This window comes from Quercus lobata, chromosome 4, assembly GCF_001633185.2.
Source record: "Quercus lobata isolate SW786 chromosome 4, ValleyOak3.0 Primary Assembly, whole genome shotgun sequence".
NCBI lineage: Eukaryota > Viridiplantae > Streptophyta > Magnoliopsida > Fagales > Fagaceae > Quercus > Quercus lobata.
Window position 1 is genome coordinate 50,863,336 of NC_044907.1, and position 26,049 is coordinate 50,889,384.

Sequence of the window (26,049 nt, forward strand, 5' to 3'; positions counted from 1 at the left end):
TCCTGCAAATTTTTTTATAAGTGTGATTGGCCCATATTCAGGGTGCCCTATAGTAGCGTTTTTAAGCTCTATAGTGACGTTTTAAGGCCCTATAGCGGCGTTTTCCTGCAAAATTTTTTGTAAGTGTAATCGCCCTGTTCTTGGTGCCCTATAATGGCGTTTTTAGGCCCTATAGTGACGTTTTAGAGCCCTATAGCGGCGTTTTCCTGCAAAAATTTTTTATAAGTCCCCATACCAAGTTCAAGGGGCCCTATAGTGGCGTTTTTGAGCCCTATAGTGACGTTTTAAAGCCCTATAGCGGTGTTTTGGAACTCGACTTCCCTAAAATCGAGTTTCATGCTTTTTTTTTTTTATTTTTTTATTTTAGTTTTATTCGGCATAACTCGATTTTCTACGAATCGGGTATTCCATTGAAACTCGATTTTAAGGTAATCGAGTATCGAAACAGGGGCATATCCCTATATAGTTTCGAAATAGGGGCATATTGCTAAATTTTTTAAAAATTAAGGGCAAAAGGCTAGAATCTCCAATATTCTCAAAAGCAATTGTAGGTTATTTTAAAATCACTTTTGCAGTATTTTAGTATTTGTTCTCTTTACAAGCATAGAAACGCAATAGTGACGCTGGCCATTCTTAACAAGTTGTTCCTAAGAACATAAATTAATAAATAAATTAAATTTCATAATCTTCAAATAATTATTTGAATAATAACATTTCACATAAATTAGATTTCACCATAAAATTAAATAATAAGTTGAGAGACATTAACTCGATGGTCCCCTAAAATAATCTCATAAGTCATAACATGATAAACAAAATTATTGTAAACTCATGTATTACAATTTAGGTGGCAGGGTTGAGGCACAGACCAAGTCGCTATCTTAAGACAATATGCATCGTTTATGGATTTATCCAATGTATTAGAAAAATAATTTCTGCATGTTATCTCCAGGATGCAACAGCCTAACCACTTTGCTGATTATTTTTACATGCCTCACCGCTTGTAGGATACGAAATTCTTAATGGTACTTTCTTTTACCCAGAATAAAGTACATACAAATAGTAATATATTTAAATATAATTTAACAACAAATATTTTAAGAGGGAGTATACGGCTTGTTAGAATATAAAATTTACTGACAAAAGAATTGTCTTCATCTCAAAATGCTTACACCACATGTATATATATAAATGTCTAGGTGTAGCCTTGTCATTTAATCCCATGTTTAAATTAAATTAAACTTTCTGACATTTTTTGTATTCAAAACGTTTGGTTTGGACATTGGATAGCCATTTTTGCTAAACATTTAAGCAGTTTTATGCTCATTGAATTCAGCAGTAATGGGACACTAAAGAGAAAATCTGTCAAATGACCATTTTTACTTTATACGAATTTAACAGGTATAAATATTAAATGACTATATAATCAGAATTAAAATACATTTTATAAAAATATTCCAACATAACATAAAGCAAACTTAACTTCCCTAACATATTTTCACATGTAATTGATCAAGAAAACTCTCCCAACAGTTTTCCATACGATTCTATAGGCCATAAATGAAGTACTCTAGTGAAGGAAAGAATATACAAAGCCTTTATTATAAATTAAGTTAACAGCACCAGAAGAATGAATGAAATTTTTATCCAGTTTTAGATCTCTAGTTTAGTAGTCCTGCATAGAAGGGTATATCAGTATTAGGCAACCAAGTATACCCCATTGTGAAATTGTACACAGTGAAATTCAAAGCCTGCGTAGCATTCATCAAACTATAACCAGGCCAGTGTACTCTCATGCTGGTATTTGCACCTGGTCCATAATTCTTAAACTCCCCATAATAGAGTGTGTCTAGTCCAAATGTTCCATTCCACTCCAACCATCCAACTGGATCAATCACGCTACCAATATATGATTGCATATACACAGTCCTAGAATACTCCTTCCAAGGTCGGCCTAGATAAGTTGATGTGAAGTTCAAATCCATAGCCAAGTCAGGTGCAGCTTCTATTGTGCAATTGTGGATGGATATACCAGTGTTCTGATTTGGGTCAGTCCGGCCCTGAGCTGTGACTGCATTCTTCTGGTTAACCAGTGGTTTCCGAGAATATATGTTGCAGCTCTGAAACACAGCAGCAGCGTTCCCAAATATGAAATCTACAGTTCCATATATGTCACATTCTTTGTAGAATTGTCTGAGAGAGTGAACATAAAGTGTGTCCTGGTAGCCTTCAAAACTACAACGATAGAATGTGGAGAGGTCGGCATTGTTCCTTACAGCCACTGCTTGGTGTTTCGTAGGACCAGCTGTGTTCCTGAATGTAATGTCTACTGCTATAAACCTGTCTCCGGAAACAGCTGCGCCACCATACGAATTGGTTTGGAGTCAGCACAAATAAAATTTTCCAAGTTTTATGATGATGGATATGAGTCAATCATTATTGCTAAATTCACTGATCCACACCCCCAAATAAAGCCTAGAGGACTCGTGTATAATCTCCCACAAGTTATTGTTGTATACATTTCAAAAACAATCAAAACATGTGAAAATATTTTTGGGAGCTAGGTTGAACCAACACAAGCACTACCACTTCTTGCAAAAACTTAAGTAGTTAGAAAAAGTGTAAATTTGATCATTTAATCATTTAATCATTACACTTAACAACTTTTAGGCTCAGTTTAATTTTTATCCTCCTAAATTTAAACACATTTTAATGAGAAGTGTTATGTTCACAACATTTTTATGACAATAGAATGCTTATGTGTTTATGTATCATTGATTAGAAAAATAATATTAAATAAAAACTTGCGTAGCTAGGTCAACAGCTTAGCAGGTGAAAACTCATGTCAGCTATAAAATTTGAAAACCAAAAGCTTATTTAAACATAATAATATAATGTAAGGTTAAAAAAGAGTAATATTAGAGATACAACATTTTTTTACCATTTATTTCATAATTATTGATTTGGCTTATTGTGATTTGAGCAATATTACTTTCACCTAGGTCTACTACTAACTTTATTTTTATTGTACATTAATCACAAGAGGTCATGTCATGTCCCTAAATACACCTCTTAGAAATGAAGATCATGTAATCATCCAAATGAAAGAAAAATTTGATAGTGACAGGATGAGCTCCAATACTTGCCTATAATGTTTTTGATAAACACATAAACATGATAGAAATTTTTTGGAAGACAAGATGTATGGCATGGTTATAGTACTTACCAAAGGTTGAAGAATTAAAAGTTGTCCAGCCATCAATCACACTATGGTTTCCAGTGATCACAGTCTTGTTGATCCCATCTCCAATCAACAGTATATTCCTCTTATTTTTGGGCACCACAATGTACTCCTCGTAATACCCCTCTCTAGCATAAATTACAAATAATCCATCTTCAGGCATTGAATTATTGGGAGCAAATGCAATTGCCTCGGTGATGGATGTAAAGTTTCCGGTACCATTACGGGTTACAGTCACTTTATCGATTACGAGAATTCCATTATTGCCTTTCAACTCACTGAGAGTCCGTTCCTTGTTGGGGCAATGCACTGATTTTTGGGAAGAGGATCTCCGTAGAGCCTACAGCAAATTACTTCTTCAATTTCCTTTTTTACCCCAAAACTCCTCAAATAAACATCACAATCTATTTTGCAAAAATAAAAAATAAAAAAATAATACAAACCGAACTTTTTTTTTTTTTTTCTATGATTATTTGTTTCACAATTATTGAAATGGTAAGTTCATAGAAAACAATAAAGTGTTGTTACTGATATGACTATATGAAAATCAATAATAATTTGGTATCTTAACAGTGAAAAAATTTGTGAAAATTATTATGTGATGTCAACGACTCATTTAGACTTTCAAAAAACATGTCTTGTGAATCTCTCTTATCAAGATCCAACAAAATCCATGATAAAAAGCTTCTCCAATATTTTGTATTGAAAAGCAACTAGCTGGTAGGGTTTTGGCTATTTATTTCCAAATTGCATCACACATATGGTACAAGTGCGTAGTTCCTTTAATACTAATGCAAAATTTCTAAAGAAAACATTTAGGGTTCAAATCGTCTTACCCATAACTATTGAAGTATTCAAAAAAAGAAAAATACTCTAATGCCCAAGAGGGTGAAGTAAACTTTATCATTGGAAAAGTCGGCGAGGTAAAGTGACATCATCCTAAGCACAAGGAGGTAAAAGTGCACCTTCCTTTTTTTTAATAATTAAAATGAAATAGTAAAAAATAAGTGAGGGGATCATTCGATTAATGGGCCCCTAGGTTCAGAATGGGGTCAGGACTGTTGGGCCAGTGGCCCATCAGAGACCGTATACCCGTCCGAGGATACCCTGGTCCTCGGCATAACTCATCCGAGGACGATCGTTTCCGAGGACGATCAAGGCGTGGGCTCATTACGATCAGAGCTACGAATTCGGTCATCTCAAAGGGTAGAGCAGCCGACTAAAAATGAAAGAGATAAGGCAAACAAATATCTGAAGCTACAGCTACCTCCGCATTAATGACCTCTCAACCAACTCTCTGGCCGCATTAATGTGGAGGTGATACCTGAACAGTGGGAAGGCAGCCTTACAGCTGCCCATAGGAAGTTCCAGGAGGTGCCAGATGGGACAGAAAGAAATCCTCCGAACCCAACCTACACGTGTGCGGCAAGGATGAAGCGCGAAGGGAAGTATATAAACTAAAAGAAGAACCTGAAATGGGGATCGGAAAAAAAAAGAAGGAAAGAGGAGGACGAAGAAACAGGGAGAAACAAGAGAGAAGAAAGTAAGAAGGGAAAAGGGTATTATTCGCAGAAGAAAAATATTTGTGAGAACGACCTGGCACCTGAAACTGGTTTAAGGGAATCTTGGAGGGAAATGCTATAGTTAACCTAGTTCTTTACACCCACGCTCTAAAAATTGTATTGTCTGGGCCTTTTACGTGTGAACCCAATACTGTTAGGTTCGTCACCAAATCGTGTCCTTACAATTGGCGCCGTCTGTGGGAAGAGCTTGTGTTAGCTTGTATAACCTCTAATACAACGTTTTCGATGGAAGGAGTGGAACCGCCTCACCCCGCAGCGGGGCTGCATCAGGGTGATGTTAGCCCGCATCAGGCGGAGTTAAGGGGCTCTCAGCGCGGGGGTCCTCGAAAGAGTCCCGAACGAAGGGAAGTCCAGGAGGGGAGCGTGCATACCACTCATACCACGAGAACCCGTACGCGCGGGAAGAGTCACGTGTCCCATGCGAAGTATGATGGGGACCTGCAACGTGAGATTGCGGATTTGAAGAGAGAGTTACGCCATGTACGACGGGAGCGTTCACCACTTCGCTCCGAACCATCATCCGGGGAGTCGGATGGGGCTAGCTACAGGCGGAGGTCGAGGACCCCGCAGAGTGAGACTTTCTCCTACGAGGAGGAGCGTCATCATAGGCGGAGGCGTAAAAGTCCTACAAGCAAGGGCTTGGGAAATGATGCGATGAACAAAGCGCTGAGCCAAATTTCCAGATCACCCTTTACAAAAGGCATTGATGATGCTACTCATCCTCGGCGGTTTAATCAACCTACTTTCTTTCTGTATGATGGCCACTCGGATCCGGTGGAACATGTAAGTTATTACAGCCAGAAGATGGCTATTCATTCCAGGGATGATGCTCTGATGTGCAAGATTTTTCCGTCGAGTTTGGGTCCGACGGCGATGAGATGGTTCAATGGTTTAAGGGCCAATTCTATTGGATCCTTCAAAGCACTAACCCAAGCTTTTGGCGCTCGCTTTATTACGTGCAGCAGAACTCCCTTGCCTCTGGGCTCTTTGTTGACCTTGTCCATGCGAGAGGGCGAAACTCTCAAGGGCTATTCGGATAGGTACTGGGAAATGTTTAATGAGATAGGGGGGAAGAATGACGCTGTGGCTATAACCACCTTCAAGGCAGGTCTCCCAGCTGACCACGACTTGAGGAAATCCTTGACGGGCAAACCTGTCACCAGTGTGCGCCAGTTGATGGATAGAATAGAGAAGTACAAAAGAATAGAGGAGGATCAACTTCAGGGGAAGGGAAAGGCCAAAGCGATACCTCAGGAGAGAAGGGATTTCAGGTCGGATCGTTATAATAATAGCCGACCAAGGAGGGATTTCGCTGTGCAGCCGACCTCGGCGGACGCCCAGGTTGTTAATGCAGTGTTTTGGGAGCCTGTCCAGCAGGTGTTGGAAAAGATAAAGGATGAGCCATTCTTCAAATGGCCAAACAGGATGGCGGGAGAGCCTACGAAACGTAACCCGAGTTTGTATTGCCATTACCATCAAGACCATAGGCACACGACAGACAATTGTAGGAATTTATGGGACCACCTGGAGCAATTGGTCCGAGAAGGGAAATTAAAGCAACTCTTGCACCACTCCAGCGGAAGGGGGAGCCAGGCAGGTTCTGAGGTGCGGGGGGATGCCTCGTCAAGGCTCCCCCGAGGAACGATCAATGTCATCTTTGCGGCCCCGGGAAGAACTGGTTCTTGCCCCACTAGAGTGTTGTCGGTGTCCCGATTCCCCGCTGAGGATCGCTCTCAAGCATCGAAGAGGGCCAAGAGGCGAGTCCCTTTGATTTTGGGTTTTTCAGATGAAGATTTGATTGGAACTATACAACCCCATGAGGATGCCTTGGTGGTCACGTTGAGGATTAGTGGGTACGATATCCGAAGAGTGATGGTTGATCAGGGGAGCGCAGCGGATGTGATGTATCCGGATTTATACAAGGGGCTAGGTTTGAAACAGGAGGATTTGACAACTTATACTTCCCCTCTAGTCAGTTTTGAAGGAAGGTTGGTCACTCCTATGGGGCTAATCAGGTTGCCCGTACAGTCAGGCACGAAGGTGGTAGAGGTGGATTTTATTGTCGTAGATGTTTATTCCCCATATACGGCCATCCTAGGCAGACCTTGGCTTCACACACTTAAAGCGGTTTCATCCACCCTACATCAGAAGGTGAAGTACCCATCCGGAGACCAAGTACTGGAGATAGTGGGGAACCAAGCGGCTACTCGGCAATGCCAAGTAGCGGCCACTCAACATCGGCCAGAGGCCGAAACCTCGGCTACAGCCGACAATGATTCATAGCAATTAAAGCCCCCAGCGTCAGGTCTAGACATACTAACTAATGGGGTGGAATGTGAAGATCTGGAAAAGGTGATTGTCGCCGATGATCCGGAAAAATTCTTCCGGGTTGGGGCTAAGCTACCTCTACAAGAGAAGGCGAGTTTGCTGGAGTTCCTCCGAGCCAATGTGGACGTTTTTGCATGGGACCCGTATGAAGCCCTAGGAGTAGACCCAAGTTTCATTTGTCACCGGCTCAATGTGAACCCTGCCATTCCCCCTAGGAGACAAATCCCTCGGTGACCGTCGAAGGAGCATGCCGAAGCGGTCAGAAGTGAAGTCATTAAGCTGAAACAGGCTGGGGCTATCAAGGAAGTCTTTTACCCCCAATGGTTGGCCAATACGGTGGTGGTGAAGAAGAAGACGGGGAAATGGCGAGTGTGCGTGGATTTCACGGATCTTAATAAGGCATGCCCCAAGGACCCATTTCCTATGCCGAAGATTGACCAGCTGGTGGATGCAACTGTGGGCCACCCTAGGATGAGTTTCTTGGATGCCTTTCAGGGGTATCATCAGATTCCGTTAGCCACCGATGATCAAGAAAAGACCGCTTTCGTGACCCCGGTTGGGAACTACCATTACAAGGTGATGCCCTTCGGTCTCAAGAATGCTGGGTCAACCTATCAACGCATGATGACTAAAATGTTTGAGCCACAGCTGGGCAGAAGCATTGAAATTTACATTGACGACATGGTGGTGAAAAGCAAGGTAGTGACTGAACATGTGAAGGACCTCACTAACATCTTCGGGATATTGAGAGAGCATAGGTTGCGCCTAAACGCCTCGAAGTGTTCCTTTGGTGTAGGCTCCGGGAAATTCTTGGGGTATATGGTGACCCATAGGGGAATTGAGGTGAACCCAGATCAGATTAGGGCCATTAACGATTTGCAAGCGCCTCGAAATCCAAAGGAGGTGCAGAGGTTGACGGGGATGACTGCCGCTTTGAACCGGTTTATCTCCAGGTCGGCTGAGAGGTGTCGTCCTTTTTTCCGTCTGTTACATAAATGGAAGGGATTCGAATGGACCGAGGAGTGCGCCGAGGCGTTCCAGCGGTTGAAGGACTATTTAGCTAAACCACCTATCATGTCTAGCCCTGAAGTGGATGAGGTGTTGTATGCCTATCTGGCGGTAGCTCCTCACGCAGTCAGTTTTGTCTTGATGCGAGAAGACAAGGGCGTTCAGAGGCCTGTTTATTATGTGAGTAAATCCCTCCATGAAGCCGAGGTGAGATATCTGTCGTTAGAGAAGGCCATACTGGCAGTCGTCCATGCAACACGTAAACTTCCGCATTATTTTCAAGCTCACACTGTAGTTATCTTGACCCAATTGCCCCTCAAATCCATACTTAGAAGTGCTGATTATACCGGCAGAATAGCCAAGTGGGGAACGATTCTGGGTGCTTTTGACATCAAATACATGCCTCGCACCTCTGTGAAGGGTCAAGTTCTTGCCGACCTGGTAGCTGAATTCGCTGAGTGCCCTGAGGAGATTAGTAGGAATCGAGATCACATGGATGAGAAAGCGGTTGGCACAATATCCGCGTCAGGATGGCCGGTGTGGAAGGTATACGTGGATGGGGCTGCCAACCAACGGGGAGCTGGACTGGGATTGGTTTTGATATCCCCCGAAGAGGTCATCATAGAGAAATCATTAAGGCTAGGGTTCTCAGCTACTAACAATGAATCAGAGTACGAAGCTTTGATAATGGGAATGAGCATGGTCCGTAAAATGGGTGGAAAGGCGGTGAAGATGCTCTCGGACTCAAGGCTGGTTGTCGGCCAAGTAACCGGAGAGTTGGAGGCCAGAGACCCAAGGATGCAAGGATACCTGGACCGAGTAAGGCGAATGCGAGCTGAGTTTGAATCTTTTGACGTACTACATATTCCACGAGGGGAGAATACCCACGCTGATTCTTTGGCGACCCTCGCCACTTCCTCAGTACAAAATCTCCCCCGGGTAATTGTCGTCGAAGACTTGTGTACTCCCACCTCACCAGAAAAGGAGGTTCGCCAAATCCGTCAAGTTGGTCCATCGCCAAACTGGATGGACCTTATATTAAAATTTCTCGAAAATGACACATTGCCCGAGGATAAGGTGGAAGCTGAGAAAATACGAAGAAGAGCACCTCGGTACTGGTTATCCGAGGATAAGAAGCTGTACAGACGGTCTTTCTCTGGACCATACTTGCTCTGTGTGCCTCCTGAGACAGCGGAATCAATCCTGGAAGAGTTACATGAGGGCATTTGTGGGAGCCATACCGGAGGGAGGTCTCTATCATACCGAGCACTAACGCAGGGTTATTGGTGGCCAAATATGCATAGAGAAGCGCAGGAGTATGTTAAGAAATGTGACCAGTGTCAAAGATATGCCCCGAATATTCACCAGCCAGGAGGAGTTCTTAATCCTCTCTCAAGCCCTTGGCCTTTTGCGCAATGGGGACTGGACATTGTCGGCCCTTTCCCAAAAGCTATAGGAAACAAGAGGTACTTGCTCGTCGGCACAGACTACTTCACTAAATGGGTTGAAGCTGAACCCTTGGCGAACATCCGGGACGTGGATGTAAAGAAGTTTGTTTGGAAGAATATTGTTACGCGATTTGGTATTCCACGAGCTCTTGTTTCGGACAATGGGCTTCAGTTCGATAGCAATGCCTTCAGGAAATACTGTTCAGAGCTGGGAATAAAAAACAGGTATTCCACTCCAGCTTATCCGCAAGGCAATGGGCAGGCTGAAGCTGTTAACAAGGTCATTGTCAATGGGCTCAAGAAGAGACTAGACGATGCGAAAGGAAAGTGGGTGGAAGAGCTACCGCATGTGCTTTGGACGTATCGGACAACACCCCGACGTTCGACGGGAGAAACTCCTTTCTCTATGACCTATGGGGCCGAGGCCGTTATTCCCCTAGAAACAGGATTCCCAACGTTGAAGACCAATGCATTTTCTTCTAGCAATAATGATACAATGTTGGGACACAATCTAGATCTGATTGAAGAACGAAGGGAGAGCGCAATGGTTCGGCTAGCTTACTACCAGCACAAACTCAAGCGGAGCTACGATAGCAATGTAAGGATGAGGCCGTTAGCCATAGGAGATCTAGTGCTGAGAAAAGTCCTGGGGGCCACTAAGAATCCAAATTGGGGAAAACTGGGACCCAACTGGGAGGGACCATACCGGATTACTTCTGTAGCAGGAGTAGGGGCTTACTATCTGGAAGACCTAGATGAAAAACTTGTACTCCATCCTTGGAATGTAAATAATCTCAGAAGGTATTATTACTAATAAAGCAGTTTCAATTCAGATATCTCTTTTAGATTTACGTCGAATATGCATTCTATAAATTTCGCATCTTGTCATATCATACTGAATTGTTGAACAGAAACTGAGTTATGCCAGGTCCACGGATCGCAAACTTAGTGGAAATTAACATCCTATCATATTGAATTGTTGAACAGAAACTGAGTTATGCCAGGTCCACGGATCGCAAATTTAGTGGAAATTAACATCCTATCATATTGAATTGTTGAACAGAAACTGAGTTATGCCAGGTCCACGGATCGCAAACTTAGTGGAAATTAACATCCTATCACTCATACTGAATTGTTAAACAGAAGCTAAGTTATGCCAGGTCCTTGGATCGCAAGCTTAGTGGAAATTAACATCCTACCATTCATAATAAATTGTTAAACAGAAATTAGATCATGCCAAGTCCTCGGACCGTAAACTCGGTAAAAATTGGCCTGCTAAGTGGTGTATCGAGGTATTGAACGGTAAACGGAGCAGTGATGAGTTTTCTAAATCATAAACTTGGTGGAAATAATGCCTTACGGACCTTTATAAAGAAGTCAGAAAGAGAAAGTTTCGAATGCAAGGGTGGCGTATAGTGAAAAAGGTGATTGAGATGGACCCCTTTAAAACTACGGCAACAAAGTAAGTGTGGGTGAAGACAATTTAGAGTCATCAGAATGAAAAGAAGCTAAATGAGAAAGTACTCTATTACATTTCTAGTTAAAATTACAAAACGATTTCTATATTTTTCTGCTAATTGGCAATGCCCTCAGTTGATTGGACGGTGGAGTCCAATTCTTGTTGAAAATCGTGTGAGGTTGTCTCTGATTTGGAAGCAGTAGTGGGTTTATTGGGAGAATTGCGAGACGGAACCTCCCCAATAGAGGGGTTAATAGCTGGGGAAGGGGTATCAGCCTGGTACGACTGAAGAGCTGAGGAGCGTATCGCTTCGGGGTAATACACGTTCTCTGGCTTGCGTAGTTCAGATGAGGCTTCAACCCCAGCGCGGTTAAGAGCCTCACTCCAGGTTCTCGCGCAGAAGATGCGGCACACTTCTGGAACTTCGGCTCTTAAAGCTTTTTCAGTTTCTGCTATCCCAAGTTCGTAGCCCTTTTGCTCGGCTTGTTCTTTGAGCTTTTCAGCTTTCTCCCTTAGCTTCTGAGTCTCTTCTAGATGCTTCCTAAGAACAAGAACTTGCTCTTGAGTCTTTTTCAGCTCGACGTTCGCTTCATGCAGAAGCTTGGTTTGTTCCTCGGCCTGCTTCTGGTAACCTTCTGATGCCAGTTCAGCACTCTTGCGAGCTTCTTCTTCGACCTGTAGTTTTTTCCTTGCGACGGTTAAATCCTGTTCAGATTTGGACAAGGTTTGTACAGCCGATGCCCTTCTTTTCCTTTCACCATCAAGTTGGGTGGAGCAAGCATTGAGCATCTCATCGAGCTTCTCATCGAGCTTGAAAGTATTTTGGATGATCTATAAGAAACGGGGTGAGAATTAGCGTTCTAATTAACAGGAAACGCGCATTAGTAAGCCACAGTCGCACAATGAAACAGTGTAAAAAATGGTTTCTCACCATGCCCAAGTGTTGTTTATTGTCAAGGATGAGTTGGTTCTTCCTCACGTTCTTTATCTCAACCATATCCTTTGGGAGCAACAAGGCCTCCTCTATGGCCGAGGCTACGTGACACCCAATGCCACCATTGAAGTCCCTTATGGAGGCATCGTTTCGCAGAGGCTCCCCACCGAGCATAGGGGCTGGCAGCCACGCCTGTGAGTCGGGATGTGGGGAATCAGGTTTCTCTTGACCCCGCGTAGCGGGGTGCCTAGTTTTCTGCTACTTTGCAGCTCGTTGAATATCCTCCTCTTGAGAGCGGCGAGGTCTACTTGCATCTGCCACCTCCCTACTTTGCTGTTCCTTGTGCTTTTCTTGCTCGGCAGCATTGATTGGCATTGGTGGCGGAGATGATTAGGGAGGGTGTCGAGGAACTGTAGGATGAGACCTGGCTGGAAGAGATGAAACCAGGGATGGTATTGTCTGGGCAGGTGCAGCCTTTCCCTGTTGACCTTCCATTAGCTCCATCAAACTTTTCTGGGGTTTTCTGTGTGCCCCCATCTCGTCAGAACTTTCCTCGGGACTTGTGGGCTGATCGAGAACTTCTAAGTCGTCCGTGGATTCAGACACTGTTACAACGGTTTCATTATTTTTTCCCTTTTTCCCTTTTCTATTGATTCCTTTCTTTTTGAGGGAAGATAAGGGTAAAGAGGGCCCAGCCGAGACGCTGGCCACCAAAAGAGGCTTTGGGAGGGGTGTGTGTTTGGGAAGTGGAATACCCTCTGGAACAACGAACCCTTCGTAGGCAACACTGATACGGCGAAGCCGAGGATCGCGTGCCCTAATCACGTACTTCGGCGCCTGAAAGCCGAAAGAAAGGGGGGTGTAGCCAAGGATTAAATGTGCTGCCCGTAATTGACCATCAGCCTCATTCACGTATATTTCGGCTCCCAATAATCTGTCTAGACTCGCTTTGTTGACTAATCTGAGATTGGGCTTCGTGTAGCGTTTGTCTGCAAAACCAATAATTTCAAAGTTAAAATTGTGAGACCCGAAGATAATAAAAGTTAGTAAAATGTGTTCATGAGTTAAATGGCGTAGGTTTGCAATTTTGCACCCACCTGGTGTTCCTTCTACTGTCGGGCAAGGTAGACCATCATGCCATTCCCCAGAAAAAATAAGGAAATCCTCTTTTAAGTGCTTATTTGAAGTGGGGAGGCATTGAATTAGCCTTACCACAGGATATCTCGACTTGAGATAATAATCCTGGTCAGCTAAGCGGTTAAAGCTATACACCCAATTCACATCATGATGGGATAGGTTTAGATCCATTCTCTGATTCAAAGCGTCTATACTACCCAGAATCCTAAACATATTGGGAGCGCATTGGGTGGGGGATAGCCTAAAGAAACTAAGATAACCCCTAGTGATATTGCCCATGGGGATGGTCATCCCGCCTTCGATAAAGGCGATCATGGGGATAACCACTTCCCCAGTTTGCCTGGCGTCAACCCACTCCCCTTGGGCTGCATACCTCATCCCTACCGTTGGTGGGATATTGTACTTAGAGCGAAAGTTTCTAATACCTTCCTCGGAGTCGACGAGACGCCGAAAGGGACTCCGCTGTTTCCCCATTTTTCTAGAGAGGCTTAGTAGAAAAGAAACTTTTTGGTGATTGAATAACAATAGCAAAAGCTTCAAGAGGACTTACAGGTTCAAAGGAAGGACCTCGGACAACGTGCGATTATTTGTGGTCGCCAGGAAAACAGAGAAGACTGGAAGAAGGCAGATTCAGTTTATGAGCTCTGGAACTGCGTAATCATCAGGGATAAAGGTGCAGGTTCAATTTGGGAGCGCCTTTATAGTCATGTGAAGGTTGTGAGCGGTAAAACTCCCGCTCACAAAATAAGAGAAACCCCCTACCGTTTGATTTAGATCTCGCCGTCGAACGTGGGAGACAAGGGAGTTGTCAGAATTTAATGCTACCAAAACCGGGGTGCTGAAGCGTCAGGGGCATGCCCCGAAACGCGCACAGGTGCAGGCTTATGACGTCAAAATCCACCTTTTCTCCTGAAGAGTCGAAAAGTAGGATTTTGAGGGGCTATTGTGGGGATCGTTCGATTAATGGGCCCCTAGGTTCAGAATGGGGTCAGGACTGTTGGGCCAGTGGCCCATCAGAGACCGTATACCCGTCCGAGGATACCCTGGTCCTCGGCATAACTCGTCCGAGGACGATCGTTTCCGAGGACGATCAAGGCGTGGGCTCATTACGATCAGAGCTACGAATTCGATCATCTCAAAGGGTAGAGCAGCTGACTAAAAATGAAAGAGATAAGGCAAACAAATATCTGAAGCTACAGCTACCTCCGCATTAATGACCTCTCAACCAACTCTCTGGCCGCATTAATGTGGAGGTGATACCTGAACAGTGGGAAGGCAGCCTTACAGCTGCCCATAGGAAGTTCCAGGAGGTGCCAGATGGGACAGAAAGAAATCCTCCGAACCCAACCTACACGTGTGCGGCAAGGATGAAGCGCGAAGGGAAGTATATAAACTAAAAGAAGAACCTGAAACGGGGATCGGAAAAAAAAAGAAGGAAAGAGGAGGACGAAGAAACAGGGAGAAACAAGAGAGAAGAAAGTAAGAAGGGAAAAGGGTATTATTCGCAGAAGAAAAATATTTGTGAGAACGACCTGGCACCTAAAATTGGTTTAAGGGAATCTTGGAGGGAAATGCTATAGTTAACCTAGTTCTTTACACCCACGCTCTAAAAATTGTATTGTCTGAGCCTTTTACGTGTGAACCCAATACTGTTAGGTTCGTCACCAAATCGTGTCCTTACAATAAGCAATTTACAAACCCTATAATATCATTACAATATTTTTCAAGAGTTTGGTAAAAATAAAATATAAACATCAACTATTTTGTTAATAACAGGAGCTTTGTAATCAAGAGAGTCAATTTCGTACTAAAAATCATTTTGGTTTGGATAAAAGAATGATATATTTCAATATTGGTTAATATCAGTATACCGTTTCGAAGTTACTACTATTTAAGTGTATGTATGTCCTTATAAAAAATAAAAAAAAAAGTGTATGTATGTATGTATGTATGTATAGGAAATTTAATATATGAAAATTTACCAAATAAATGTACGTATTTTTACAAAATGTAAAAGGTACTACAAATTTTATCACATTGCATTTACAAATTGATGTGATAATGAGTGTTCTTGGTAAATTTTAATAACATAATAAATAATTGTCAAAATTATTTTTTGTGGTTGGTAAAATATTAATATGTAAAGATTATGTAATAAAAATTTGTATTGTTCTTAGTATTACTTATATCTTTCGTTTACTCAACACTGTTTTGAACTCCTCTTTTATTCTCCTCCACCAATCTCTCTACTTTTTACATGTTTATTTTTTATTTTTTAGCATTGTTTGTTTCATACATGCTATTACACACATAGTACACACTCACGAAAAATATGAGAAAACGTGACTTGAAGTTACGATTTCAAACTAAGGATAAATAAAGATGCAAAATACAAAGCAATGTACAAAGACTTAGAAGACAGAGCAACATGCAGAGGAAAAACAAAGAACAAGAAGAAGGTAAGAGACCAAGATAGGAGAGAAAGGGATAAGATCGTGAGATTTTGGGAGACATTTAATATAAGGTGTGGGGCACAAATGATTTATGGGCCAGGCCCATCTACCCAGGGAGAGTCCAAAGGCCCAAGCCAAGGAGGATTATGGCCCAAGTCCAACGAAATAGCCTTTGGGTACCGCCGAGGGTAGTTCAGTCCTCGGCAGACCCACAGTACCCCCAAAGGGAAGGGTAAAAACGGTATAGGACTGGAACATGGAAGAAAGATCTAAAATATCCAGGGAAAGCTGCTGTTATTGTCATTTAATGTTCTGAACCCGACAGGGCCGCATTCTTTGGCTCTTACAACCATCCCCAACGACTTTAGGGGATGGACTGATGGGACAAGTATCAGCCTTGGAAAGATTGACCCTACACGTGGATGAAGGATAATGGACACAGGCGAGTATAAAAGGAAAACTAAGTAACTTTGGGAAGGGGCTGGGAAAAATGGCCAAAAATGAGAGCCTCCCAGCCCACCTCCAGGAGAAGTACTCTAGGGGTGACGATCGTTTAACCTTGTATAAACGCCATGAAAAACCCATCGCCTATCGATCAAGGCCTACCCTTTCAAACCCACGCTCTACAAATGATATTGTTAGGGCCGTTTTACGTGCGAACCCGACACTGTTACGGTCCGCCACGAATCGTGACCCTACAATTGGCGCCGTCTGTGGGGAAGGCTTGCGTGTTGGCGCAGGTGGTAGGTTGAAACAGTTCCTCTGTTATTTCTAACCGTTGGTTATAGAGTTCAGGTAAAAAATCGCACTAGGGGCTACGTTTCTTGACGAGGGGCTTGGCTGAGGAGCTAATTCCCCTAAAAGCTAAAACTCCTCGTAAAGAACAAACTAGGCGCTTGGTAACGTTAACCGTATAGATAAACTCAAGGGGCTTGGCTGAGTAGCTAACTCTCCTAGAGCTAAAGGCCAGCCAAGGCCCCGTGCAAAGAGAAAACTAGGTTTTGGACGGAACCAAGGTATTGCATAGTCCTCGGACTCAAGCCTATGGGAAAACCAACTACCTGGATGTGGAAAACTAGGTTTTGGACAGAACCAAGGCATTGCATAGTCCTCGGACTCAAGCCTATGGGAAAACCAACTACCTGGATGTGGAAAACTAGGTTTTGGACAGAACCAAGGCATTGCATAGTCCTCGGACTCAAGCCTATGGGAAAACCAACTACCTGGATGTGGAAAACTAGGTTTTGGACAGAACCAAGGCATTGCATAGTCCTCGGACTCAAGCCTATGGGAAAACCAACTACCTGGATGTGGAAAACTAGGTTTTGGACAGAACCAAGGCATTGCATAGTCCTCGGACTCAAGCCTATGGGAAAACCAACTACCTGGATGTGGAAAACTAGGTTTTGGACAGAACCAAGGCATTGCATAGTCCTCGGACTCAAGCCTCTGGGAAAACCAACTACCTGGATGTGGAAAACTAGGTTTTGGACAGAACCAAGGCATTGCATAGTCCTCGGACTCAAGCCTATGGGAAAACCAACTACTTGGATGAGGAACCAACTATTAAAAAAAAAAAAAAAAACTATGGCACGTAAACCTCAAAATCCATCCGAGGAGGACTCCTAGTTCACAAATGGGTTAATACCTTGAATGCACGGATTCCACGGTCTGCCCTCGGGTCCCTAGTGTCAAAGGGGTTGATCCGGTACGACGCAATTCATTACCCAAAAGCACAATTAAAGTGCCTCGCTACTTAGCTACCCTTTTAGACGAATTATTTAGAGATTATCGTTCTCGGACATTGGTCTAGCATGCATCGCGTAGTACTCAGCGCTTATCCCGGTTAGTTCCAAGAATTTAATTTATTGAAAGTTACCATTGTTATACTTGATAGTATTTGTGAGTTTAAATTAGTAGGAACCTGTGTTAAAGCATTTTTTCTGTCTGGAATATCCTTAAGGGCAAGCTTGCATTTAATATTCATGCGTAAAGTAGTTGTTACGGAGAAGAAAGATATGTATGGAGAAGTAGACACATATTTTATTAAGACAAAGGAACAGTACAGTGTACAATGAAAAGCTGAAACAAGCTTACACTAAAGCTGACTACATAAGTAAAGGAAAATACAAGCGAGTGGAGATAAGGCCGTGGGGACAGCTCAGAGGAGAGGTTGGCTACTGCGCCAAGTTATTGTCTAAGGAAACTATTCCTCGACACTTCTGCATGCCCATAACTCAGGCAGCCAAAGAACCTGACCTCAGGCTAACACCATCTACAGAAAAGGTGCTAGGAGCTTGAGGTTGGGAAGCCCCCACAAAAATTTGCCTGCTACAAGGCAGATAGTGCTGATGGTGGAAATTCCTTCTTTGGACATACCGAAAAACTGGCATGACCAGAACCTGCTTCGGATTTTGACTAAAAGAGGGAAAAAGACCCTCTCCCCTATGACGAAATGGAATGCTCCCTTGAACTTGCACCTCCTTGGCCCATACCTCCCTACTCTGAGTCTCGGGGGGACATGACGCCTTTGTGGCGGAGGGAGCTCCTTTTTCCCAAGCCCTGCCTCAAGCATGATGAACTAAGGGAGGAATCTGAAGGATTTGTGTGTGGATAGAGCAACTTTCTCTCCTATTTATGTTAAAAGATAAGGTGGTGGCATTTAATTCACGCAGCGTCTCAAGGAACGCTACAGACAAAACGTCTCTGGCACGATTTCCAATGTCGTCTGCAGCCCTGAAGATAAAGGAGTCTCAAGAAGGCGCACCTCGAACACCGGGACGCCCGAAAAATACTGCGTGACCTAAAATTACGAAAATACCCCCTAATTTGTGGGCCCAATAGATTCGCGGCCCAAGCCCGATTCAGCACAGGGGCCCAGGGACAGAACCAAGGCATTTCATGGTTCTCGGACTCAAGCCTATGGGGGAACCAAGTACAAAAAATAAAAGTTACAAGTGTCGGACAGTACCAAGGCCGTGTATGGTCCTCGGACCCAAGCCAATGGAGAAACCAAACACTTAGATAAGAAAAGGTTTGAATTTAGTAAGATAGGCTACTTGATAAAAATGTCAAGTCACTTCGTCCACGGCTTAAACACCATAGAAGGTTAAGGCCAATAAGGGTGTAAGGAAGGTGGTGGAACGCACCAGCATTCAGTCGTATACGAGGGCTATTCATTTGGCAGGTGATATGTCCTCGGATGGTTATTTCTCACACGGCATCAAGCCTTCGGTTCTCTCCTCGGCTAGGTCCGGGTAAGTACTATTTTTTACGGGTCGGCCTTATTGTGCTAAGCACTTCTATCAAAGTTATGGCAATATCTATTTATTATCAAGTATTTTGGTTTTAGTCGTCATTGATTTAGATGCTATATCATTGTGCCGAGCAGTGCTTGCAAATTTATGAAAACGTAAAGACATAATATGCGAAATAAGGTAGACAACAATCTTTATTAATATGAAAAATTGCTACAACATACAAAAAGGGGCTCAAACGAGCCTATACAAAATGTGAACTGCCTAAGCAACCATTACATCTGTAGTACAGAAAAGTAAACTGTCAAGCGTCTTTTAAACTCGTCTTCAAAGTTTCTCCAATCTCCGCCTCATTGCTGCTCATACTAAGAGAGGGACTCACTTTAAAAAAGAAAATGAATGAAGAAGAAGGAAATAGTAAGGAAGAAATCAATGACGAAGATGGAGGGGATGAATAAAGAAGATGGAAGACATGAGTAAAGAAGGAGGAGAAGAGGAGAGAAGAAATGAAAAGAAAGAAAAGGAGCAAAAGAGGGAGAAACAGAAGCACTTAGCCCCTGCCTCAGCCCTGACTCCTAACACGCCGGTGCCATATTAGGTACGCTCGTGAGGAGCCGGATGGTAATGATCTTGGGTGTTCTCGACTCAGTCACGTCGAAAGTTTGACGTGACAAGTCCCTGCTTCGGATTTTGACTGAAAGAAGGATGAGGTTGATTTTGAGTCTTCGCCATCCTTGTCCCGATCGAGCCATGATGAGCTTTATCGGAACGTGGCGTTTTTGGGAGGGGTGGGGCTTTTGCATCCCTTGTTGTTACGGTAAAGTGTTTTACGATTAAGTGTATAAACCAATGGGTAAACCGAATCCTAAGGGAGGCTAAGTATTTCAGAGTCTCAGGGAGATGAAAAGGGATTCTTGATAAAAACAGTAACCTCCTCTCTTCCTTCTTATATAGAGGGGGGAGCGGGAGGCATTTAATAGGTTCAGATCTCCAAAGGGATCTGTCAACACAAACATGCCGGTTCCGTTTCTCCACCCCATCAAAATAAACCGTCGAATTAAAGTAGTCTCGTAAATAGTGATCATTCAAAGCGCGTTTTGGATACCCCAAGCGATAAGAACGCATCAAGCGCGAAATTAAAAATTGTCTCGTAGACCGGTGCACCTCTTGGGCATATGAGGAGCCGCCAGCGTGTTTAATAGGCCGAATGGATTGGGCCGTAGGAAGAAGTTTGGCGTCACCAAAACCCCCCTGTCTAGCCCAGAGATTGGACAACCGGGTTTTGAGGGGCTAATGTGGGGCACAAATGATTTATGGGCCAGGCCCATCTACCCAGGGAGAGTCCAAAGGCCCAAGCTGAGGAGGATTATGGCCCAAGTCCAACGAAATAGCCTTTGGGTACCGCCGAGGGTAGTTCAGTCCTCGGCAGACCCACAGTACCCCCAAAGGGAAGGGTAAAAACGATATAGGACTGGAACATGGAAGAAAGATCTAAAATATCCAGGGAAAGCTGCTGTTATTGTCATTTAATGTTCTGAACCCGACAGGGCCGCATTCTTTGGCTCTTACAACCATCCCCAACGACTTTGGGGGATGGACTGATGGGACAAGTATCAGCCTTGGAAAGATTGACCCTACACGTGGATGAAGGATAATGGACACAGGCGAGTATAAAAGGAAAACTAAGTAACTTTGGGAAGGGGCTGGGAAAAATGGCCAAAAACGAGAGCCTCCCAGCCCACCTCCAGGAGAAGTACTCTAGGGGTGACGATCGTTTAACCTTGTATGAACGCCATGAAAAACCCATCGCCTATCGATCAAGGCCTAGCCTTTCAAACCCACGCTCTACAAATGATATTGTTAGGGCCGTTTTACGTGCGAACCCGACACTGTTACGGTCCGCCACGAATCGTGACCCTACATAAGGTGAGTGAATTTTTTCAGCAACTAATTTTTTGTTTCAGTCTTGTATTCATTTACGAATTAAAATTGTATTTCGCTCAATACTGTTGGAATGACCTTGGTATGGCTGATATTTAAAATGACACAAAATCAAAGTGTTTTTGTACTGGCCTAGGCACCAGTGCAAAATATATTGACTAGTATGGTACGAAATTAATTTCCTTGTTTCAAAAAATTTCTGACCGTCAACTAGTGATGTATCCCCCCAAAAAAAAAAAAAAAAAAAAAAAAAAAACGTGCATAAGATTGAAAAGTTAGCAAGGTAAAGTGACATCATCACTAAGTACAAGGAGATAAAAGTGTATGTTCCTTATTTTATTTTATTTTTATATAATTAAAATGGAATAATAAAAAATAAGCAATTTGCATACCCTACTAAATAATAATATCATTACAAAATTTATCAAGAGTTAAAAAAAAATTCAAAATAATCATTAACTACTGTATTAAATTTGAATAAGAAGATTTCACATATAGATTATTCATAAATGTAACCGAGTTTTGAAACTAGTATTGTCTCATTGTGTATTATTATTAACATTATTATTTTCGGCTGAGTATGTGCACTTGTCTTTTGACATGTTTCAAAAATCACTTTCTATAAGGAATTTGTAAAACTAATCTTCAATAATCAATAAAATACTACTCCCTAGTCCCTTGATGGTTGATAGAATTCTAATGACTATGTTACCAACTCAAAAGACACACAAAGATAATTATATATAATAATAATCTATCCCCGCCTTTTAGGGAAATCTCCCAGGGCCAACTATTAATTTATAGGCGGCATCTGGCCGTCCTAGATATATGAGTAATTAAAATCAAAACTATTAGCCATAGATGTTCCATTCATCCATAACACAATAGTGTGTATATATATATATACATTTCGGTTTTTCTCTTTTATTTTTCTAAATTGAAACCTTAGACGTTTATGAGACTATAGAGAAAGGCACCGCTGCTAACCATAAAAGAAAAGAAAAAAAATTGCTATCGAATTCAGTCAAATTAAAAAAATGAAGGTGAACACATGCAAAAATACGTGATGTGAAGTGTGAAGTGGCAAGTGGCAGCCAAGTTGTTCAACTCCAACCGTGTTTCGTGAACACTGAACTTTCTAGCAAGTCACCTTGACTTTCAACCGGCCCAAACACTATTTTATTTCTGGGTACCTCATTCAGGAAGTTTGGGCAAAAGTCATCAATTGTGAGGGCAAATTTTGAAGGGCCCCAAATCTCAATTAACTCGACCTTTAATACACAATAAGCACTAGATTTTAGGTAATCTCTGACCAAAAGAGCCGTCTAGATTGTCTCTTGGTGCAATTATATTATATAATTAACTTGGGTAGGTACAAAAGAAACATGTTGCTCTTATTTTTAGGACTTTGTGCCGTCCATGAATGATCTTTGAGAACTTTAAAACTCTTTTTTGGGGGGGTAAAAAAATTAAAGTGAGATGTCTACCAATTCACTAAAAATGTGTTTTAACTTTTAAGGTGCCTTTAAAAACTAAAAACAGTTTTAAGCTCAATGTTGAAATTTGAAACTTTTAAGAAGGAAAAAAATAATTTATAATTAACTGTTTATATTTTATAAATTCAAAACTCTATTGCATTTTTCAGTGTAATTGTAAAACACTCTAATTCTAAAATTTAAAGAGCTTTTTAAGTAAAATCCTATATTACATAATTTCTACTACTGCTAAAGCTCTGCAATTAAATCTGTACTTCCTAAAACAATATCAATATCAGACTCTTTGTTAAAAGTTTATATGTAATTAAAACAACTGTTCCGGGTCCCGTGGACAGCCCTATATAGCTAACATAATCAATGAATTTTGCCCCTTGGACCACCAGCTCAAGCAATATGCCAGCAAATTGTCGATGCTGCCAACTTTGGTCCATGCACCAAACACTAAGTCAACCGACACAAAATTTTTTGCAGAGAAATGTTAAAACTGTTGTAATCAAATTTTATTATACAAAATATTTACCAAACTTATTAATAAATGTAATTATTTATAGTTCAATAATTGATAAATAAATATCGAAATTACCTTGGTGATATATATTATAAAATTTCTAACAATCCTAGCATAATTTTTTTTTATATATAAAAATATGGTATTCTAGTTTTTGTTTAGACTATCCTACTCTCACTCCTAAATTATGAGATATTTTAAAATTCTATGGATCGATGAAATTTTTACCTTTGGATTTACGACACAATTTTTAAGTTTATTGAACTTACCACCAAGATATCTATAAAGAAATTTTTTTTTTTTTTTTTTTTTTTTTTTTTTTTTTTTACATTTAGTGAGGTGGTATGTTATACATTTTGTGAGGTAGTCTGTTACAATGAAAGTAAGGTTACTTTAATAACAATTTGCCAAAAAATTATGAAAAATACTGTTACTGTGCAAGAAAATAAGATAACCAAAAAATAAATAAATAAACAGGCACTAATTAAGAAATAAGATTGAGTACCTTGATGAGGGTTTCAAGTGGCTCCCGGAAAGGGTGTCCCTTAGTCGGAAATCCATCATTAGACCCCTTTTTCTTCTTTTTCAGTTTCAGATTTCGATCCAACGAATGTGTCACCAACCCAAGTGACACACTATACAACTCTGTCACATTGTTCAGAGGCTCAGACAATGCACTCACAATGCTACTCTTAGAATATACAAGCCCATCATAACAAGTTTGCTGGTTTGTCACAATTGCACTCAGCAATGTCTGAACTCGCTCCACAAGCTCATCGTTCAAAGACGCAGCTATTTTCAGCTCAGTTGAGATTGACTCCAAGTAGTCCACATTGAGTTGAGAGAGCTGGCCGCAATCGTATAGTGCACCAATCTCAGCTTGGCGCATATAGGATCGTTTCTTGTCGTGGGTGAGGTATTTGTTGATCACGCGTGACATTTTACGTGCTTGTTTTAGAGATTGTTTGACAGAGAATTTGCCGTAGCTGTAGGGATCCGACGGTGAGGAGTGAATGGTGGAGAGGATCGAACGGCAGAGTTTTGGGTAGAGGGTGGACTTGCATGCAGTGGAAGGTGAAGAGGATTGAGCTGTGGTAAACACAGATAAGAAAAGTAGTATGAGAGAAGAAATGAAGAAAAAGATTGGGGGCTTTGGCATTCTGAAATTTGTGATTTTGGCCTCTGAAAATTTGGGTAAGGCTATTGACCTTTTCCAAACTCAATAAAGATGAAAATTTTGTGTACTGAATGTGATCTTATTCTCAAGTCAAAACTTAGTAGAAGTTTTGTGCAATTGGAAAGGTAGAAGTTTTTGCGCATTGAATAGTGAATACAACCTTACTATGCTTGAAAATGCAATTGAGGCTAAGAGTAAGGTTTTGTGAAAATGCAATTGAGGTTTGGTGGATTTGAGAGTGTGAAGAGAGAGAGAGAGAGAGAGAGAGAGAGTTTGTGTGTGTGCGCGCAGTGTACATGCAGAGCATTTAGTTTGAATTTATGTTGAGGTAGCATAGAAGAAGGGGAATCATAAATGCGTGTGAAAATATTAATGGTGATGGGGTTTGGTCATTGGTGTGGTGTGTCGGTTTTGAGAAGTTAAAGATGGGCCAATAAATGTAGGGTAGTGTGGTAGGAACTTGCAAGGAAAGACAGGCCAGGTGTCACGTAGATATGAGTAGTTTACACTGCCTCTCGTATATAATTATTACAGTTTTGTTACAAACCAACGATTTAAATCACGGCTGGCGCGTTGGTTTGAATGTGTGTGTTATAAAAAAAAACCAATGATTTTCACTTTTACTTTTGTCTTTTGATCTTTTTTTATATAATATGTAGTGTACGCCACGGCAGTTTTGATGAGATTTCTTTCATCATATCATATGGTAATTCGTCATTTGATGATATGATATGAAACTACATGATGTCTTAATTACATGATTAAGTTTAGCAAAAAAAAAAATTACATGATTAAACATAAGCTTAATGACAAATATGTGGATATAAAAGGTTTTATAAAAATTTTAATAATTGTCAACATAATAAATTATGTGAAAAAGTGACATTAGTGGTTAATTCAAATAAAAGTTTGTCAACTCATCTATTGTGAAAAATATTATAAAATTTTGTATATATATCATGTAGCATTGCTCTTTGTTAACTTTTTTTTTTTTTTGATCATTGCTCTTTGTTAATTAGTGCTTCGATAGCACAATTTAAATATATTTGCCAAAAGTCTTGTAAATCAACTAGTTTACATTCATGGTGTTTCCAAGATATCTAAGATTCAAATTTCTTCTTCATCATTTTAACTATCAAATTATAAAAAAAAAAAAACTAATATATTTAAAATTATATTAAATTATAATTTTATATATTTAAAAATAATAATATCAAACTAGGTATACGTATCATATATAATCTATAAAACTGAAAGTTAAAATCTAAATTAAATTCTAATTTTGAGCCAAGTGTCCTTCTATTTGTCCTATAATTTTATGACAAGTTTTCTTAGATTAAAAGTACTCTAATTTTATTTCAAGTGTGATTTCATTTGTACTCTACTTTTGGAGTATATATTTATATGCAAATTCATTCATCTTGTTAGTATATATGATAGTTAGTCTATTAGACAACTAGGCTTTGACCTAGTGTACTGAACTTGAGGTATACTCATATTACTTGTACTCCTCATATATTGTGTTTATATAAAAGCTCCTTATTGTATAGTATTATACATACATAATATATGTAATATTCAAATTATTCTCTTAATCTCTGTCTCCATCTCGCACATCACATTCTCTTTATATTGTTAACACATCCCAACTTCAAAAATATAAAAAGACTTCATTTGTATTTATTATGTTTATATATAATACTATTTGTAGTGTGTATAATTTGTTACTTATTAGATAGAAACGTTTGATATATATATATATATATATCATTGTGGCTGTTTTTATTGCATTCTGTATATATGCAAGGTTTATAAGTTAGTATAATATATTAATGTGAAAGCTCATTGAATCACTCAAATTAGATTAAATCTAAGTGTACTACAATTTTGAACCAAGTGTCAATTTAATTTCATTATAATTTTATTCCAAATGTCTTTAATTTGTGCCTCGTCACGGAATCTCCTAACTTTAGTTACTTAGAAATTTTAGAGACCAAAAACATGTGATAGTAAAATGTTTATTCTAATACTGATATTATAGAGAAATTTTGATTTTAAAATATATAATAAAAAAGAACT

General features: G+C 40.9%; 1 protein-coding gene across 1 annotated transcript; it reads right to left on the reverse strand.

Moving 5' to 3' along the window:
* Positions 1–1,505: 1,505 nt before the first annotated feature.
* On the reverse strand, positions 1,506–24,260 carry LOC115986896 (probable pectinesterase/pectinesterase inhibitor 25). Its single transcript, XM_031110262.1, has 3 exons — positions 23,299–24,260; positions 3,227–3,581; positions 1,506–2,356 (listed from the first exon to the last, which is right to left on the reverse strand). The coding sequence occupies exons 1-3, from the start codon at positions 23,950–23,952 to the stop codon at positions 1,662–1,664; spliced, it is 1,704 nt and encodes a 567-aa protein (XP_030966122.1). The 5' UTR covers positions 23,953–24,260; the 3' UTR covers positions 1,506–1,661.
* Positions 24,261–26,049: the final 1,789 nt, after the last annotated feature.

Bases quoted from the DNA above. Each gene is read 5' to 3' on its own strand.
- LOC115986896 (XM_031110262.1), bottom strand. From the start codon at position 23,952: ATGCCAAAGCCCCCAATCTTTTTCTTCATTTCTTCTCTCATACTACTT. The intron at 3,582-23,298 runs GTACTCAATCTT...AATTTGCTGTAG, and splicing joins CACTTGAAACCCTCATCAAG to GCTCTACGGAGATCCTCTTC. The intron at 2,357-3,226 runs GTAAGTACTATA...ATGGTGGCGCAG, and splicing joins TTTTAATTCTTCAACCTTTG to CTGTTTCCGGAGACAGGTTT.